This window comes from Oenanthe melanoleuca, chromosome 6 (genome assembly GCF_029582105.1).
Source record: "Oenanthe melanoleuca isolate GR-GAL-2019-014 chromosome 6, OMel1.0, whole genome shotgun sequence".
Taxonomy (NCBI): Eukaryota; Metazoa; Chordata; class Aves; order Passeriformes; family Muscicapidae; genus Oenanthe; species Oenanthe melanoleuca.
In genome coordinates, this window is record NC_079340.1 from 4598452 (window position 1) to 4617287 (window position 18836).

Here is an 18836-nt window from a genome sequence, read left to right on the forward strand (position 1 = left end):
GCCCGGCGCCCCCGCCCGCTGCGGGCAGCGCCGCCGCACGTGACCGCGGCACGTGACCGGGCAATAACAAACCGGCGCACGTGACCGGGGGCTCCGCCGGCGTCACGTGGCGCTCGTGCCGCCTCGCGCCCGCCCCCCCGCTCCCCTCAGGCGGCCCCGCAATGGCGGCGCCGAGAGCCTGAGGGAACGCTGAGGGGCGCGACCCGCCCGCCGCGCCCGTACCCTCCCGTCCCGTCCCGTCCTATCCCGGCCGTGTGCCGCTCACAGCTCGCCCGCTGCCGAGCACTGACCGTGCGCGACTCCTCTGCGCTCCCCCGGTCGGCTGCTCCCGGCAAATGGCGGCTCCGCTGTTCGCTCCTCGCCGGCCGCGTGAGGAGCCCTCAGGGCTCGCTCTCCCTCAGGGTATCACACAGTGCCCCTTCCCCGGAGCGAGCCCTTTGCTGGGCCGTGCGGCACCCGGGCACAGAGCAGTGCTGGGGGCTCAGGGGGTTCGGGGCGGGCTCAGCGCCCCGAGCTGAGGGTGAGGGTGTTCACAGGGCACGGCCGCTCTCCGCAGCTGCACCGCGGCTCTTGGCTCTGAGGGATGCTCTAAGGTGTCGCCCCTCATCCTCCGGGATAACACCGAAGCCCCGCCTGGGAGTCTGAACGCGGTGCTCGAGCTCCCGGGATGCAGGAGCTTGTTTTGGGGAGTCAGCACCGCTCTAAACCACTGCTGCTTTAGGAATGGAGCCTGCGTGGTGTGTGAGAGACCTGACGGTAAGCGGCGAGAGTTGGCATTTATTCACATAAAGGCCCCAAATTCCTTGTGTTTCTTTCCACCTGGGAGTTTGGGCTGGATAGAACCCAGCGTTTTTCCCGGGACTGCCACCAACATAGTCTAAACTTCACGGATATAAATTTAAATATCGGTTTGTTGTTACTGTTCGACATCACGAGCTATTTGTAGAATAGTAGTAGTAGATTTAATACAATGGAATTCCTAAATTTAGTAGCAAGACCCAGGTTAGACAGGTAGAATTTCCCCCTTGCAGGCCTTGATAACAAGCAGCTTTTAAAATACTTGAGGTTAAATTTTTTTATACATTTGGCTTCAAAAGGGATTACTTTATGGATAATTAACTTTATACAGGATCTCTGTAGGGGGAAGAAGTTTGGATTTTTTTTTTTCCTGGTTCTTTCAGGTATTAACAGCCCTGAAAAAGATACACATAGTGTTTTTCAGTATATACATATACATATACATATACATATACATATACATATACATATACATATACATATACACTGCTTCTCAAAACAAGCTGCAGAATAACCAGATCAGGAAGTTTTTATTATTCTGTGCAACTTTGTATACAAGCATGCTTTTTCCTCCTTGCCTGTGAAAGCTGAGGCAAGATTTGTATTTCTTAAAAAGCACATGCAAGATGTTTTTGTCAGCATATAAAGGGGAGGTGGTTTGGTGGTTATTTGTGTGAAGACAGTTCTAAGGGAGAAATAATCCCAGTGATGCAGATGAAGGATCTTAGGTTCAAATAGAGATTTCCAGATTTTACTGCTTTATTTAAAGGACTGTTTATGACTTTTACAAGTTGTTGACAAATGTCCTGTTACAGTGGAGAAGAATTCAGATTCTCTCTAAGCTCTAAACAAACAGAGTTGTCAATATGTGTTAGGACTGAGAGACACCTTTAGTTGATGGCTGGGCACAGAGAACAAATATGAGATTTCCTCACTTCCAGAACAGTTTGTACATCCTGAACAGCACTAACTATGGCATGTGTAGGCAATAGTCTGTGCCATCTCCTGCTCTTAAATTCCCTTTTAAATGAGCTTTATGTCCTGGGGCTAACCTTTGTGGGTTTTGTGTGTAACACACGTGGCTGCTCTTGCTCTCCTTTCTGATGATGCTTTGGGAGTTGCCCCTCACAAGTCAGTGGGAGCAGTAAAAGGCTGAGTTGTTCAGTGTATTTTGTGCCCTCCAGACACAAACCTGCAGCTGTGCTGTGCTGGTTTGTCACTGCAGGGTGGCCCTTGGACCGGGCAGGACTGAAATAGCCACTGACACTAGAGGGGAAAAGGGTTAAAGAGCTTCCCTTTCACCTTACGCAAATGCACAAGGAATACTTGGAAAAGAAAGGGATGGCAGGAATGCTGTTGGGAGCAGGGACAGCTGTTTGTTTTTTGTCCTCCCACAGAGTACAACCTATTTAAATATTGACATGTTCTGTTATTAAAAGACTTTCCTGTGCTTTTCTGGTTAGTAAGTTATGAATTGTGGAGATGGAGGGATTTGTAATTGCTAATTCTTCCACTTGTAGTGATGTTGAAAAAAGATTTCTGTTGTTCTACTTACTCAGAGAAATATGTTGGTAAAGTTTTCTGCCAGATTTAAATGGTTTCACCAAGGATTGTGCTTTTTATTTTAATATTATTGCCTTCAGTTGTTTTGTGTATTTTATAATCTTAGTAGGCTGTCTGAACATGCAGTAAAAGCAGAATGTTTCAGACAATGCTACCTTGAATAGAAAATGGTGGAAGATTAGTATTAAATGTCATTGCAGAACATTATTAATGCAGATATTAAAGCCCTTGTGGATGGAAAAAGTACATATTTGTTATTCATAAATATCTCTGAATGGCCACTGGGTCCTTCGTTGGTTCACACATGGCTGTTCCAGCCTTGGTCACATCCTGGGCATCTGTTCTCCTGCAAGTTCACTGCATCTAGAACTGTATAACTGCTCACAGCACCTATTTGTAAGTGTTAAGGAAACATCAGAATTGAATGACACTGAACATTTTGGGCTGCAGAGCTGTTGCAGGTGTGGGAAATGTAAAACCAGAACTCCGAAGACTCCAGGGGAAAGACTTCAGCCTGTGGTTATATTATGCTTAGGAAGTCATCTTTTGAAATCAACAGATCATGGTGACACCAAACGTGTCCAGAGTCTCTGTTGGGCTGAGGCCTTGGACATTAATCATAGTTTAAAATTAAAGTATTAAAATTAAAATTTATCTCATTGTAAAATGAGCTTCACAAGGAACGTGTTTTGCACACGGTACAGACCCTCAATCCACAGTCTGAAAGTAATTTAGCATGAGAAAGGGTATTTAATTTGATAGTAGAAGCTGAGTGTTTCATGTCCTCGGGTAGTTTTAATTTGTGGGACGTGACTGCTGTGCAGTTGCTGTTTGGTTTTGAGGAGCAGTGTCTGTGTACCCAAGGGAGCCTTCAGAGAGTGAGGGCTGCCCCCTTTTTGTTGATGACTGGCAGACCTCAGACACACTTTGGCAAGGTCGGTGCTTTGTTCTCCAAAGTTTGCACCCTGTAATTGTTATTTTGGAAGTAATCCTTACTCTTTTCTGTAATTACCCATCTAATCATCTGGTCAAAGGCGGTGGCAAAAGTTGCAAATAGAAATGGAACAGAAAATGGCTGAGGTGCCGGGCAGCCTCTCGGTATGTGCCTGGCTTGCAGGGGCTAGAGACAAATCTCTGCCACATTTCCGTGTCCAGAGCTCTGCGGTCAGGGCGGGAACCACAGTTTCACCTTGGGGTGGCTCTGGCAACTACAGATCCCAGGGAGCGCTGCCGATGGCAGCTGGGCGCGGGGCCAATGGCAGCGGGGACCTCCCAGCCCCGTGCGTTCAGCTGCCCGCGGTCAAAAGCGCCGCACGGGGCTCGCTCTGCGCTGCCCGCTGCCTGGTACCCCGGGCTGCTTCAGGCTGTGTGAGCTCCCATCTGTGTGTTCTGTATTCCGCAGCCTCCCTGCCGCCTCGGAAAAGCAGCGCCGATGGATGCGATCCTCAGCTGCAAGCCCGAGGACCTGGAGGATTACTACAACTTGCTGGGATGCGATGAGCTATCGACGGTAAGAGCCTCTCCCTCCCCGCCAGCTTCTTCACATTTGAACGTGCTCGTGTGCCTGCAGGGAATTTGTGAATATTTAAAATGCCTTGTGCACCTTCTTTCTTGCCACTTGTAGGATCTCCCTCGGAAAGCTCAATTTTCTCTCCTGTGTTTTCTCCAATGTTAGGAGCCTGGAGTAAGGCTTAGGTTGAAAATGAACAGGACTGGATTATGAAGAGAGCCAACTGCATATGCTTGACAGCATCCAAATAATAGTTTGGAATATATATTATTGGTTTTGAAAACTGAAAAGGAGCTATTTATATACAAGTAGTACAACAAAAGTTCATAGCCTTAGGGCACTGATAACACTGCTCTGTTTCTCAGAGCATAATATTTTTAAAAATGTATTCACTGGTTCAGATGAAAGCAAAACCAGAATCTCTATCTTTTACCATATTAATGTTTTTGAAGTACTATTTTTAATTAAATTCAAATACTAGTTTCACTAATTTGTTTTGATAGCAGATACATGCCTTATAATGGGATTTAGCTAAGCTATTTTTGAGTGATATGCAGCTAGAGGTGTCTGTACAACTTTTTGTTGACTAGTCTAGTGTTCTGTTGTTTGTTTGTTTGTTTTAAATTTAACTGTTCTACTAACTGGAATTGTGTTTCTGATTTGGAAAAGGAGTTTTGATTACTCTGCTGTAATGAGGGATGTATTCAATGGAGATTAAAGATGTCTTTTGCTCAGTAAATTTAGTCAGATGCTCTCACCTGTCCTAGTGATGAAGTATAAAGCTCAGGAGTAAACATCTTCGGTGTGTCCCAGAGGGAAATGTAAGGCTTTTCCTGAGGACACTCCTAGCAGTGATCCCAGCAGAGGGCAGTGCTCGAGTCTCGTTTTCTACCTCACACTAATTCCTTAAGGGCTTAGCAATTAATGAACAGTTCAAGTACATGTGATAATTATTTTTCCGATTGCTTGAAAATGAAATTAGAAAGCTGGAATAAATGCTAATGGGCCCTGGAAAACAAGCTGTCAAGTACTGTTTGTTGGGAGAAGCAGCAGATGTTGCTGCACTGTTTTTGACAAGGGAGATCCAGGCTGACTGAGCCCCAGGATCACCCCCCTCCCCTCAGGACCCTGCACTGCTCTTCTCGGGTCTCACAGGAATTTGGAGCATTGCACGGGTTTTGCAGTCTCAGTGCTTTGCTCAGGAGTCAACCATTTAGCACAGGCTGCGTTGGGCATGCACAGCACACTCCCAGCTGCAGAATATCCTGATTTTGGTTGGACCTGGTTACATTTAGGCAGAAATACTTTCAGTTTCTGCAGATTTTTTGCTGTATTCAAGTAAACACAAACTTGGCTCCTGGTGAAATTGAACTCACAGACACCTACTTCATCTTTAGATGTGACAGGAAGAGGGGAGATTTAATCTCGTCCTTCTTCAAGAACAATGCTATTCACATATAGTGGGTATTGGATATCTTTCTTGCTAAAACACCTTGCTATATATTTTATAATAATTTCAGGTATATTGTATAAACTTCCTATAAACTTTTCTTACTGCTGATTTTTTTTTCTAAACTGAAGACTTCCATGCTACTCTTCTGCTACATTTTAACGCTCTGTACACATGTTAACTTTAAAGTTGCCCTTTCAGTAACTAAGTTTTTGAGGTGGTAGCTGGCTATACAGTAACCAGTCTCACCGAGTTCTCTGTACTTTGTAAGTGTTTAAAGTGTCTTACTGACTGCAGATACACCACATTACTTCTGTCCCTCTGGAAGGAGCTGCTAGCAGAGTGAGAAGTGTAGAATTCCTAAGATACTGCTGTAGACCACATTTTTCCCCAGAATATGCCAACAAGATTTGTCCAGCTAGTTGAGCAAACTGTAATTTTATTCTAAATAAAAATGCTATGAGACTTAATTTTGAAGGAAGTAATTTAAATTGGATGTGGCTGTCATGGCTTGACAAATGAGGAATTTGAATAAACAGCCTGTGTACTATGGGAAAGAATGGTAATTATTTGATACCTTAGGGTGAATTGTGAAAGCTTAAGCTGAACTGCAATGATATAAAGAAGTTTTGTCTTCTGAATTATAAAAACCAGCAAAATACTTGGAAAAGCACTAAACATTTGAAAATTTAAGCTGATGCCCATTCCAGTGGCTTCTTGTATTTTAACTGTTAACATGTCTTAGTTTTTCCAGTGGTTGTAATGCTTCATGATACAACAAACTGTGTGGGAATTTGCAATTAACTGATAAACTAATACATGCCAAGTCGAATATTGATTATAATATCTATTCTACTCCAAGCCAACCTTTTTGCTTGGAAAATTGACTTGAAGAAAGGGTATGAACTACTGGTTATTGAGCAAGTTATCTTGGGATATCTGAGATGGAAACCTCATGGGGTGCAGGCTGAATTTCCTATGAAGAGATATGGAGGAAACCACCTAAACTCACAAATTGGTCTTCAGCAATACAGAGCCTTTGCTTCCTGCTATGAGACTCTGTTAGAGCTGGTGAAATATTTGTTGGTTGCATTTTTCCTCTGTGGTCAAATGTCTTTGCACATTTTTCTAGAGCCATGTTGGATGAGCCTCACAAAAACAAGACCAAGGATGAGTGCCTGGAAATGAGATTAAATAAGCAGTGCCACTGGCAGATGGTTGTTGTTACCTACTTTGCTTGTACTAAAGCTTGTAAAATTGAATAGGACAAAATCTTTCAGCCTTTTTTGTTGTTCCTTCCAGCCTCTTTCAAAAAGAAATTTTGCAAGTCTTTTCTGTGTTTGCTCACTTTATCTCAATATTTTGTTTAGGCTGAACAGATTCTTGCTGAATATAAGATTAAAGCCCTTGAATGTCATCCTGATAAGCATCCTGGAAACCCCAAAGCAGGTATGTATTCTTTCTGTGTAAAAACAATCTTTTTTTTTTCTTCTACTAGCATGGCCAAGATACTAAATTCAGCCTTAAAACTTTATTTCCCCTCGATATGTTTCAATCATTGTGTGCATTGAGCACGTTATACTTAAATAGCAAGCTTATGATATTCTTTCTAAGGCTTGCACACTCCTCTGTGGTAGAGCAGGAAGACACTTGTTGGATTTTTTTTTTTTTTATATTTCTAGGACCTTGAATTTTTTCTCTTTCTACAGCAGATCATCTTTTAATACAGAATTTATTTCTGGAGTGGGTCCCTTCCTAGACCTATGGAGTTGGTCAGTGGCCTTCACGTGCCACACTTGTGTCCATCAGTTAGTTTCCTGGCAGGAGCAAGCCCATGAGGAGCACATAAAATGTGCTTTATTTGCTTTTAATGTAATTTAATGATGGGGAGTGAAGAGAAGCTGGCCCCACGAGGAGCCTCTGTTTGCAGAACAGCAGTTGATGTTTGTGCTGGTGAGAGGGAGCAGCTCCTCAGAGCTGGGAGGGCTCAGCAGCACCTGAGTTATTTATTTGAGTCTTTACCCATTCATAACCACAGAGAGCCCTGGGCAGAGCTCAGCAAGGCTGAGCCACAAAAACCAGCAGCCAAGTGCCAAATAGCAGAGCAGCTTTGCTTGTCATGAAGAAATGTTATATTCTGTCTTTACCTGAACATGCCTTATTTAATTTAAATACCTTTTTACAGTACTACTGAGAGTTTACAATTTTTATTTTATTTCATCAGCTTAAAGCTTAATAAAGAGTAATTAAAATAGACTTTTTATTTGTTGACAGCTAGTAACACTAGAAAAAGGAAACCTAGTACAGTTGTTGCCTCAGCCTGTTGTCTCTTGTTTGATTTATAGTTATCAATTTTGATTAATGTTTGGGTGTAGTGTATTTCAAAAGAACTCTCTCTGATTTATAAACTGGAATAAATGAATAATAGTAATAATAATAGATGACTGTAACATAGGTGAGTCATAGATAAAGTCTAAATCTTTATAGTCCTTCCACAAATAGTAACATGCAGCTGCATCCTTAGTAACCATTCCATGAAAAATTACCCTGGAGGGAAAAGTGAGAGCTCTCACTCACACACTGGGTAACATTTTAGCATACATAGAAAACACACCTAATAACATGCACAAGTTAATTAATCTGAACTATATTTAGGTTATTCTTCTTGTTTGTCATTTCCTGCTCATCTTTTTTTCTCCCTGCTTGTGGTTCTTATGGCTCTGCTCTGCTCTGCTCCTGTGTGTTCCTTCTAAGCAGTGTTGCTCTAATTTCCCTTTTTAAGGTGGTCTGCAGGGGCTGATTTGTGCCTTTCACCCGTGTGCTCTGTAAGCTTCTCTGAACTTACATTTAGGAGCTTCTGAAGCTGGTAGACAGAGGAACATTTCAGTCCTGATTTGCAAGGTATCAGTCCACCAAAGGTGCTGTGATCCTGAAGCCAGCCACATCCCTTGGCCACTTGCTCCTTCTCCTGCCTTCTCTACTTTGCTCTGCGCCGTTGCTGGCAGGGCCCCTTTTGCACCTGAATTCATTCCTGTGCCAAACAAACGTTGTCTTTAATGTCCTTTCGGTCTGTGTGGCAGTGGAGAATTTCCAGAAGCTGCAGCAAGCCAAGGAGACCCTGACCAACGAGGAGAGCCGGGCGCGTTACGATCACTGGCGCCGGAGCAGAGTGCGCATCCCGTTCCAGCAGTGGGAGGCGCTGAGCAGCTCCGTGAGAACGGTCAGTCCGTGCTGGGACAGGAGGGGCTGCCCCGGCAAACGCTGCACTGAGGGATGTTAGGGGAATTCAGGGAAAACTGGAGGGCTTCAGAAAACCTTTCACGTAGTTTTAGAGTGAATTTATCGAGTTGCTGCTTTTATAGAAAGTTTAACTTAAGGGCTGTTTCAAATGCTTCAGCTCACTTTGCTTTTGTAAGAAACTTTTATTTCTTTTCCAAGTTAAGTTAAAGCTGGGACCTTTTTATAGTATGTTCTCCTCTTGGTATATTGCTTATCAGATGGGTTTACATGCTGTCTGATTAAATGAAGATCTCATTGAAAAAATCCAGAATGTCATTCCCTGGAACCTGGGCTTCCCACAGAGCTTTGGAGAGGCCCTGCTAGGCTGGTAGGGGGACCTGGGACAGAGCCAGGAGTTTTTTGGGTGATTTCCCTCCTGATCTTGCTATTGAAAAGATTTGGTAGTGTGTTTCTAGTAGAGCTCAATTCCAGAACATTGGATTATTTTTTTCCTGCCCTACTAGAATGAATTATAGTTACAGGGCTACATGGTCATATTTTAAGACAGGTCAGTAAAAGTCTACTATGTCAGTTCTGCCCATCTTAGGAGAGAAGTTTGAGACACTTCAACTAGAGCATTAAGCCTGAGCTTAGATGTTTGCTGGAAGTATCCAACTAAGCTTAGTTCATTTCCAAACAGATGTTATTCCACAGACTTTAACATTAAATCTTTTCAAATTGCCTTGCCTTCAAAAGGTACTTTGAAGTCAAAGACAGCTTTGAAAATTAATATTTTTGAAGTCACTCAAGCCCTCTTAAAAATGTCTGAATTCATGGCAGAAAAAATTGGACAAAAGGCCCTTAAAATTCTGACCTACTTGTACATTTCATTCTTCACCCCCACCTGACGTAAAGTGTCCTCTGCAGTGCTGTTTGTGACATGTAACCGTGCTTTTCCCTGTCCTATTGACCTGCATGCTTCTCAATGTGCTTTGTTTGACTACTTATTACAGCAATATAAGGAAGAAAAAGTAATTAAAAGCCCATTAAAGCATAGGGCTTAGCTCTTTGTTATGTTTGTATTTCTGTAGTCAATGCACTGGGCTGTCCAAAGTAAGAAGGACCAAATGCTGGAAGCTCCTGACCTTGGCAACACCAACAACATAACTACTGAGATGTGGACCCAACAGACAGAAAACAATGGAGATGGATTGTTGGAAGGGAGCAGGGATCAGGAAGATGATGCAATTCCTGATGTGAAACCACAGTCTTCAAAGAATCCAGATTCCCCAAGTAAGTGAAAACAGCAGTTTCAGAAAATTTCAGTATCCAGGGATTGGCCTGAAATGGGGGCTTTCAGCCATGAGAAAGTCTTCTCCAGAGCAGTGTGTTTGACTTGGAGCTTTTTAAATGTGGTTTGGGGTTGGGATTTTGGTTTGGGTTTTATGCTTTTGATTACTTATTTAATTTTGAAATTTTCAGATGCTGCTTCCTCCCTATCCCAAGTTTCCTTGTTTGTTGCTGGTAAAAGCAGCAACTGGAGAAGGAGAAAAAAAATGCTGTGACCAAACTGGAAAGTTTAGTTTTTCTGATATATAAAAATGCAAAGCAAAAAGAGAAGGCAGTTATTTTCATTGACTTTTAAAAAAAATGAATTTTAAAACTGTTAAGTAAAATATTTAGGCTTAGGGCTTTTTTTATCCACTTTTCAGCACTTGTTTTTTCTAAGTAGTGTATGCACCAGAATAAATGTGTGTTTCAAAAGTGTCACCTACCAGTCAGCGCTTCCTGGCTGTGGTTTAGGTCACTGTGCCTGGGCAAAGCTTCCTTAGGACCATGGTCTGATCCTTCAGGAGTTTCATAATCCCAGGCCCATAGAGCTGTTGTTAAACAAAGTCCTGTCATTTCTCCCCAGTTTGATCAAACAGGAAATTAGGGTGAACTGTGAGGGTAGCAAAACCTAATGTAATCCCAAACATTTGTGGAATGCAGAAAATAGATAAGAAAATTCTACAAAGAAGCATATGCCAGGCCTAACTGAAAACTTGACTTTGAAAAATTATGCTCTATAACTTCATACTATTTGCTTTTTTTTTTTTTTTTTTTTGGTAATTAAATAATCACTGTATCCTTTGTAGAACAATAAAATTTTGAAGGAAAGAAAACATAAACTTGTTCCTTGTAATGGTGAATTTTCTTTGCATGCAGGCATCTTCTTTCTCTCTCTCTCTTTTTTTTTTTTTTTTTTTTTTTTAATATAATTTCCAGATATTTGAATGGGGAAAACATCAAACTCATCAAGTGCCTACTTCATTTATCCAGTGGCATATATTTACATTAGTAAATGTTAATATTATAATGTATTTGACAGGGTGTGTATGCACTTCAGTGTGTATACCTGATCTTAGGATGTTGATAATGTTTTTATTTTGGTCCAGCAAAAAATATATATTGGGTTCCACTTTGAAACTGTGGCATTGTCTGTTCCTGTCTGCTGGCCTGGATGAATTCTTGACTACCACCCATATGGTTATTTCAGCTCAAACAAGAGATTGGAACATTAATTCTGCTCGTAAGATTCACTTTGCTGTAAAAGGAAGGAAGGTCACATTTTAGTATTAAAAGGCCCCAGATCAGGCACTTGCAGATTTATCACATCTCCATCTCCTTCCTTGCAATGTGTTCAGTTGTTCTTTGTGAGTCCTCTCTAGGCACTGCCAGGGTCCTTACAGTTCTCCTTTGGACCTCCCCAGCTGCTCTCTGTCCTGAAGGTTGGTGTTTGAGTTCCTGTTCCAACATGCCGAGAACTCATTGCTTGGATTTGTCACTGCTAGTCGAGAGTACTGGAAGTCACCACTTTTCTGCTTGCTTTTTTTTGGGAAGACTATCAAGTATTATTTAAGAAAATTTAATTTTATGCATGTTTGTAATAACTTAGTTGTCTTTCTCCTTTTCCCCCTCAGGATTTTCAGAGGGGAATTACTGGCACTTGCGTTTCCGCTGGTCAGGAGATGCTCCATCTGACCTTCTGAGGAAATTCAGAAACTATGAGATCTAAAATGAGAAACACACAGGAGCATGAGGTCATCTGTTCAATAGTTCAGTATTTTTTCTTTTGCCAGCAGTTATAAGTTATTTGTATTTTGTATTCTTTGATTGTAATGTGTTGTTCCAGTCAATGTCTGAATATTGATTTATCACACATGCTGTGAGTGTTACAGATGGAAGTTTTTCTGTTCAGTAAGCAAAGCCCTTTTCAGTATTAACATAGAGTGATTTTGTGAAGTTATCTAACATCTTATATATTGTTTCTTGTATTCTCAAACATTGTGTAGTGATTAATATTTCTCTCAGTAGTGTGATGTTATAAAAAACATACTCTCAGTAGAAGCCTGTGCTCCAGGATATCCTACTCAGTGAGGATCTTCCAAAAGCTTGATGACAATGACCTGTAAAGAGAGCTGTGCTTATCTCTCAACTCTGTGCTCTGCTTCACTTCTCCATTGCACTGCACTCACTGCAGTGATTTATAATGTGCTCATTACAAACTTAACTTGTAGGAGAGTTGTGATCTTATCGATGAAATAAGAGGGTTCTTGCTATCCAAGGTCTCTGTGACAGATCAAGCACTCCTAAAAATCACTTGTCTTCTACCTTAACAAGAACACCTTTTGCACCAGCTATTTGTTTTGGAAGGCAGTTCCAGAACTTTACCTCTCCAGGTAGTAATTTTCGTCTTAAGATGTATTGGTGGAAAACTGATCCCCTGTGGATGTGTTCTGTGGCTTCACAGCAATTCCCCTCCCTGCTCAGGTGTGCTAGACATAGTTTTGTCAGGGTTTTGTACAGTGGGGAATGAAAAATCAGACTGGTCAGCACTAATGTGTACAAAATCTCAAATGAAAAGTTTTTGATACTTTGGGCAACCTTTCAAATTCTGTGTTGTTGTTTATTGATTTTGTTTTCTTCTTTGCAAACTTGGCTAATATGTCAGCAGCAAATAAAACTTCATGCATACAGCAAAGGGGTTGCTTTCATCTTTTTAATTAAATCCTCCTCTCACCAGAGAGATTCCTTTGGAATTTCTTGTTATTTGTCATCTCAGTAGGTAAAAGCTTAAGAAGTCCATTTAGGAATCCTGGCAGTGCAATGGAAAGCGTAACCTGGAATGTCCAGTGTTGTCCCCACATGGACACAGTCTGATGTCTGGCTCTCCCTGGAGGCACATGTGGGTGCTGTGCTGCCTGAGTTACTGTGCCCCTCCTGGCTGGGGCCTGTTTGGAACCCAGTAATGGGTGCATCCTACTGGCCTCATGGCCATCAGTGTCCTGGAGCCAGCCTGCTCCACTGGGGCTGCTACCGCTGTTAATGCTGCTTGTGTTATTCCCAGTTTGGAAAAGCTGAGTGCTGGTGTTGTGCTGATACAGCCACACTCACCCTAGAGTGGATGGCATTGGTTCCAAGAGCCAGTTTTATTGCACATCATCTTTAATTTTACATGCTTTTCTCTTGTATATTTTGCAAGATGAGATGAGATTAATAATTTTCTGTAACATCTGTTAAATGTAACTGCTTTGTTTTTTTCTAGTGCATTTGCTGCTTTACTTGATACAAAGACATTTGCTCAAGAAAGACATTGATTTGTGTAGAGGGACTGTAAACAATGTCAGACAGTAGTAACAGAAGAAACTCTTACTGTAGGTGAAGGATACTAAGTAACAGGGAACAATTTTCCCTCTAACAAAAAGATAGGAATGCAGCCAGCTGGAGCACTTTGAATCAGATGCAGCCCAGATTCTCCTCTGCCCGTTTCACTTGGGTAAGGGTGAAAGGGAGGGGTTGGATGGGTGATTTAGCACCTAATGAGCTGGTTTCCCTTGAGAAGTGAACATACAATAGACCTTTGAACAGCAAACTAACAGTTTGTGTCATTAAAACTGATGTCATTATTAGCCAATTATTGCGTGGTTGGTTTTGGCAAAGAACCTTTGGATGTTTGTTCTGGATGAATAATTGCAGATATTTGGAAGGCTCTTAGCCCAATAAAAGCTCATGGCAAAAGTTGTGTTTGGCAACAACCTGCTCAAGATCAGTCCTGTAATTTTGCCCTCATGAGGAGATCATGTTCTAACTTGTGCTCCAGTACACCAATCCCACCAAAACAGACTTTTTTTTTTTTTTTTTTTTGTACATGTTAAACCTGCAATGGTCCATTTTTCTGGATTTCTTGAGTTGAATAAATCTATTCCTAGCAGAGCAAAATCAGAGTTTTGAAAAACAAGAAGAGCCTGTGCAGCCTGTTTTGTTTTTTATTCCCCAAAACCAGTAACAACAGTTAACTGGAATGAGTGGGCAGCCCAGTTCTCCCTTATGTTAGAAAGTAAAGAAACGAGCACCTGCCAAATTAGCCAGTGTTAGGTCATTCAGGGTCCACACTCCAAGCATACATTGCTTATTTGTTTCTTTAAATATATAGTATTTTCAGTTTTTTGCTAGTAACATGAAAAGATCCAGTGAATGTCCCACCTGACATTTCATCAGCAATTATGTGGTGCTTTGGCCCTGCACTGGTGAGCACCAAATAGAATTCACATGCTGAAAGTTTAACTGGGGCAGGGGGTGTGAGGTGGATCTCAGGCTCTGTGAAAGTGGATTGAGGCAAACAGAGTCAGGTGTTCGTGGTTCTCAGGGCCCACCCTCAGGGCCCACCGGGATTTTTAACTCTCTTTGCAAAGGGTTGTCTGTGGGGGTAGGGAACAACAGCAACAAACCCAGATACTTTATTGGATTAGGGGCTAGGAGTTTCAGGTTGGAGGAGGGCAGCTCTCTGCAAGACATGGTAAGCTCCTATTTCCTCTTTAGCTCCCTTTGTGAGTTGCTTAGGTGGGCAGAAAAGGGTCCTGAATGTTTTGGTACATGGGAGCTTTGATTTACTGTGCTGTGTTATAGCCCTGAATGATTTTTGTATGAAAATAAACAGAGATGTGAGGTGAGCCCAGTCAAAAGTGTTGATAAAACCTAGCCTTTACTGGACTTTCCTGTGAACAGGAAAACTGAGTTTTCACCTGGAAGTTAGGAGGCAGCAGATGGGGTGCAGGTGCATGTGATAATGATGATAAAATACAGAGAACAGGGCACATTATTCAGTGCTGTGTTTTAGGTCTTTGAAACTACTTCAAACAGAAATTAAGCAACTATTTAGCCAGTTATTTACAGTAAAGTTGAATAGCATCTGAGGACTCTGGAATTATATAGAATTATTATATCTTTATTTGCTGCTGTTATATTTGTGCAAGTGCAGAATATATAAGATTGTCAAGAACTGAAACAGTCTCAACCTTTTTGTTTTGCCAGTATTTGCCAAGTTGCTTTGCTAACATTTGCCAAGTGACAGTGTAAGAGTTAGTTTGGATGATGAATGCAGACAGTATATGGTTTAAAATCTCAGGCTGAGTAATGCTGAATGATAGGTAAGGTCGTTTCTTGATTGATTGTTTTCTCTTTAAATGAGATTTTTAAAAAAGGCAGTTTGTATGTTCTATAATAGAAGCAAGTATCCTGATTATTAAGAGATACTGAGTATCTTTAATTTCCTGAGCATGAACATTGCTATCTTACCTTCCCAGCAGGCTCATCTCTCATTTCAGGATATGAAAGTGTAAGCAGTGAGGCTGTTGTAAAGCTGATGAAATTACCCAGCAGCAGATAAAGCCACTCGGTGTGTTGTCGGGCTGTGTGACTGTCAGACAGACAGATGATTATCAGTTAGTTTATGCCGGGTGTTTTTATTGCAGCCCAGTGCTCACACTCCCCCTGCTGCTGGCAGAGTCTCCAGTCTGTCAGCCCTTCGCTAGTGCTGGGGAGGAGACTGCCACATCTGAGTGGGGAGAGCTCAGAGTAAGCCAATCAGAGACGATGGGGGAATGCTGCCTTGTTTTGTTTTTCCTGGTTATTAATGGCAAAATAACTTCTGAGGGTTTCCCCCCTCATCTCCATATTGTGTGTATGTGTATTATGCATGTGCTGAAGGTCATAAAAGGCAGGAAAAGAGGATTGAGGACCCCGCTCATTGAAGGTCCAGGAGGAATCAGGCAGGTTTCTTCAGGAAAGGCAAGGTTTGATGGAGCAAGTCCGTTCCTTAGAGAGAAGCCTTCTGCTGCCAAGATTTAATTCATTTTGTGTCAGCTGTAGGACATGGGGGCAGAACAACGGAGCTCTGGGTGATCAGGGCGCTGTTTGTGTGGATGAATCCCGAGCTTTGCAGCTGGACACCGCTGCTCCGTGTGCAGGGCTGGAGGGTGAGCTGGAGGGAGAGCAGCGAGCGCCAGGTGCCCTGCTCTCACCTCCCTCCAGGTGAGCACGAAACTGCCGGACACGAGCAAGGGCTGCTTCCCTGCGCAGTGACCCTGGAGCAGCCTGGCAGAGGCGCCGTGCAGCCTCCCGCGGGGCGCTGCTCAGAGCAGTAGGTACACGGTCCTGCCCTGTGCTCCGCGATCGCCCTGCACAGGCCGACCGGCCGCGGTGTCCCGTCCGAGCTACCCCGGTCTGTGCCATCCCAGACAATCGCTCCAATTGCCGCAGAGGCCTTCAGCCGAGACAGCAGACGGGAGCAGCAAAACTCCCACTCGGCAGGGAGCAAGAAAAAAAAGCCAAGCCCGTCCGGGCCGCAGCGAGCAGGGTTCGAACCTGCGCGGGGAGACCCCATTGGATTTCAAGTCCAACGCCTTAACCACTCGGCCATCGCTGCTGCTGTTGCCTGGGAGTGCCGGCTGTACCCTTATAGGGTGTTCCGCCCGCGCAGGCCCCGCCCCCAGAAAGCGCAGCCAATGAGCGCAGCCGGCCCCGGCCCCGCCCCGCAGCAATGGCGGCCGCTGCTCGGCCGGATCGGCGCCGGGGAAATAAATCCGGATTCGCACTCGAGGGATTTTCACCCTGAAACACAGGGACCGTGTGCGCTCCTGCGAGTGAAACCTGAGTCCGACAGGCAGCTAGGAATATACCACAGGAGACAGCAGCCGTTAGCTTTCCGTGGCGTTAATATTTTACAATTTCTTTCAGTTATTACAGAATCTCGAGAGGTCCCCTATCATATGACCTTTATATGTAATTTAATTCCCTATAGCTTTTTTTTTTTTTTTTTTACGCTAGCAGCAGTTAATTGTGCCAGCAGTAACACAATGGAAACGAAATTTCATTTGACTTTGTACCTGTGTTGCAATGGATAAAAACAGTAATTTTATCTGATTTTTCGTTCCACACGCAACATCCTGGAAACAGGCTCAGTGCTCCTTCTGTCTCACCATTTACAATGTCGCACTTCAGTGTTCTGAATTCAGGAGCCTTTATTTCCTAGCAGAACTAAGAACAAACGTAGTGTTATTTTTCTTTAAACAGCGGCTGCTTGGTGTTCACGTACAGGACTGGAGACCAAACGAGCAATGTCAGTAGAGCATAACAAAAGCGGAGGCGGCGGGAGCTGCTCCGGCACACAGCGAGCTGTACCTAGCCCGCTCCAGCCGCTCCGACGGGAGAATCCCGGGCTCGGGAGGAAGCTGAGCGGTGCTGCAGTGACCTCCAGTGTTCCCAGCGCAGGCTGCAGGCACAGAGCAGCTCTCAGCTCCTCGGGAACCAACCCTTGCCCAGCAGCAGGGACTAAAGGGCTTAGGGACACAGGCAGAGTGCTGCCGGAATAAATGTATTTTAAAATGAATCTACCTCCCAAAGCAATCTCACAAGTTTTGTTTCTTAGTCACTTAGAAGTAGCAGGATTTTGACATTGGAACAGGTAACATAAAGTCTGGACTGTTATATAAAATAATGTTATATAAAATAATGGTGCTTGGATAGAGTTGCCTATATTTTTTCATGCTTTTAATTTCTTCAAGAGGACAGATACTGAAAAATCTTCAATAGGACATGGACAGATTAACCAACCAGTATCAGAAATGATTTATTTAGAAATACAGGGACTGAGCCCCAAACACCTCAATCCTTCAGGTTTCTTGTCTTTGTTGACCTTAAGTGCAATGTCAGTTTTGTAGTGCTTGTTCCATGCCTTCCATCTCTATCAGCTTTACAGATTCAATAGTTTGAACATTTCCTTTTGGAAATCTATGGTGTTTCCAACAGAAAAATAGGTTAGATTCTGCCTAAGTTAACAAATATTTACAGCAGTGTTGGCAGAACAGCAACTTTGTGCTTATGTGTAACTTTGAATATTCAAGAGTAGATTTTACATCTTCCCTGAAGAATGTGAGTGAAGTAACGACTCCAACATAAACTGTGTTTTACAACAGACAATGCTTGCACCACAACACTACAGAATTTTGTGTTTTTCTCCCTGAAGAAACTAGTAACAGTAGAAAACTGATGCTGCATACTGAAGAATATATTTTCTGTATTCCTCCTGTTCTGCCTGTTAGCTTTGTGGATCATTTAACAAAACTGAAACCACACAGACAGTGAAAACAAGAATTTACTATGGAAAATTCCATATGGCTAAAATTTCACATTCTGTGAATGCCTAAGAATGGATGGGGGCAGGTTACAGGCAGAGAATCAAAAGTGGCTTCATTCCTTTAGTTAGGGCATGTTGAACTTTTCCTTGTTTGTTTGTCAACAATGACAAAATTTGTTGTGATGCAATGGCCGCTGGGCAGCTTCCCTGGAATTGTTATCCCATGGTATTTTTTATAGACATTATCTAGGCAGCAAATCTGCTCCTAAAGCTGGCAGACTGTTGAATCTGCTTTTGCCTCTAATCCTCTCATATGTTCAGTAATAGATCATTTTGGAAAAATGCTATTAATTCCACTTTTAAATTTTAATGAAATTACAGGCTCAGTGTCACAAGATTATCAGATTATAATCACTGAATGTTGTTGTAGGTGTCAATGCAGCCAAATGTTCTGTAGCATTTTTAATAAATAATCTTAGCAAATTTGGGCATCTGTGTGCTACTGGATTGGAACCTTTTTCCTTGATATATCTTTACCAGTTCTACTGAGTTTTAAACCAGAAGCATGTTCCTACATGTAATGTAATGTAATGTAGTTCCTACATTTTTATGAAAACAGAAGCTAAATGGATATGCTTTCAAATCTGACTATGCTGAATATCATAGGAAAATGCTACTCTGGGCCAAAACACCCTTATGGTAGGTGTATTAATGAGACTTGGCTTTCATAATGCATCTGCAACACCATAAAGAGTAATGTTCTTCCCACCTGTGTGAGAGTAAAATAGGCTTCTGGCTCCCAGTCTGTACTTCTTGACTTTTGTCCCCATTCTGAGCAC

At 42.7% G+C, this 18836-nt stretch overlaps 1 protein-coding gene and 1 non-coding gene across 2 annotated transcripts; one reads left to right on the forward strand and one right to left on the reverse strand.

Moving 5' to 3' along the window:
• Positions 1-229: 229 nt before the first annotated feature.
• DNAJC12 (DnaJ heat shock protein family (Hsp40) member C12) lies at positions 230-13782 on the forward strand. The gene is made up of 7 exons (XM_056494519.1): positions 230-756; positions 3764-3871; positions 6692-6770; positions 8402-8541; positions 9632-9833; positions 11504-11638; positions 13129-13782. Exons 1-6 carry the CDS (start codon positions 724-726, stop codon positions 11596-11598), a joined length of 657 nt encoding a protein of 218 aa, XP_056350494.1. The 5' UTR covers positions 230-723; the 3' UTR covers positions 11599-11638; positions 13129-13782.
• Positions 13783-16205: 2423 nt separating this feature from the next.
• Positions 16206-16287, reverse strand: TRNAS-UGA (transfer RNA serine (anticodon UGA)). Its single transcript has one exon. It is a non-coding gene; the product is annotated as a tRNA-Ser (tRNA).
• Between the last annotated feature and the right edge of the window lie 2549 nt (positions 16288-18836).

What these genes read in the sequence shown, in the direction of transcription:
- DNAJC12 (XM_056494519.1), top strand. Translation starts at nt 724, where the DNA reads ATGGAGCCTGCGTGGTGTGTGAGAGACCTGACG. An exon ending in GGTGTGTGAGAGACCTGACG is followed by an intron (nt 757 to 3,763) that starts GTAAGCGGCGAG and finishes TGTATTCCGCAG; the next exon opens with CCTCCCTGCCGCCTCGGAAA. An exon ending in AAAGAATCCAGATTCCCCAA is followed by an intron (nt 9,834 to 11,503) that starts GTAAGTGAAAAC and finishes TTTCCCCCTCAG; the next exon opens with GATTTTCAGAGGGGAATTAC.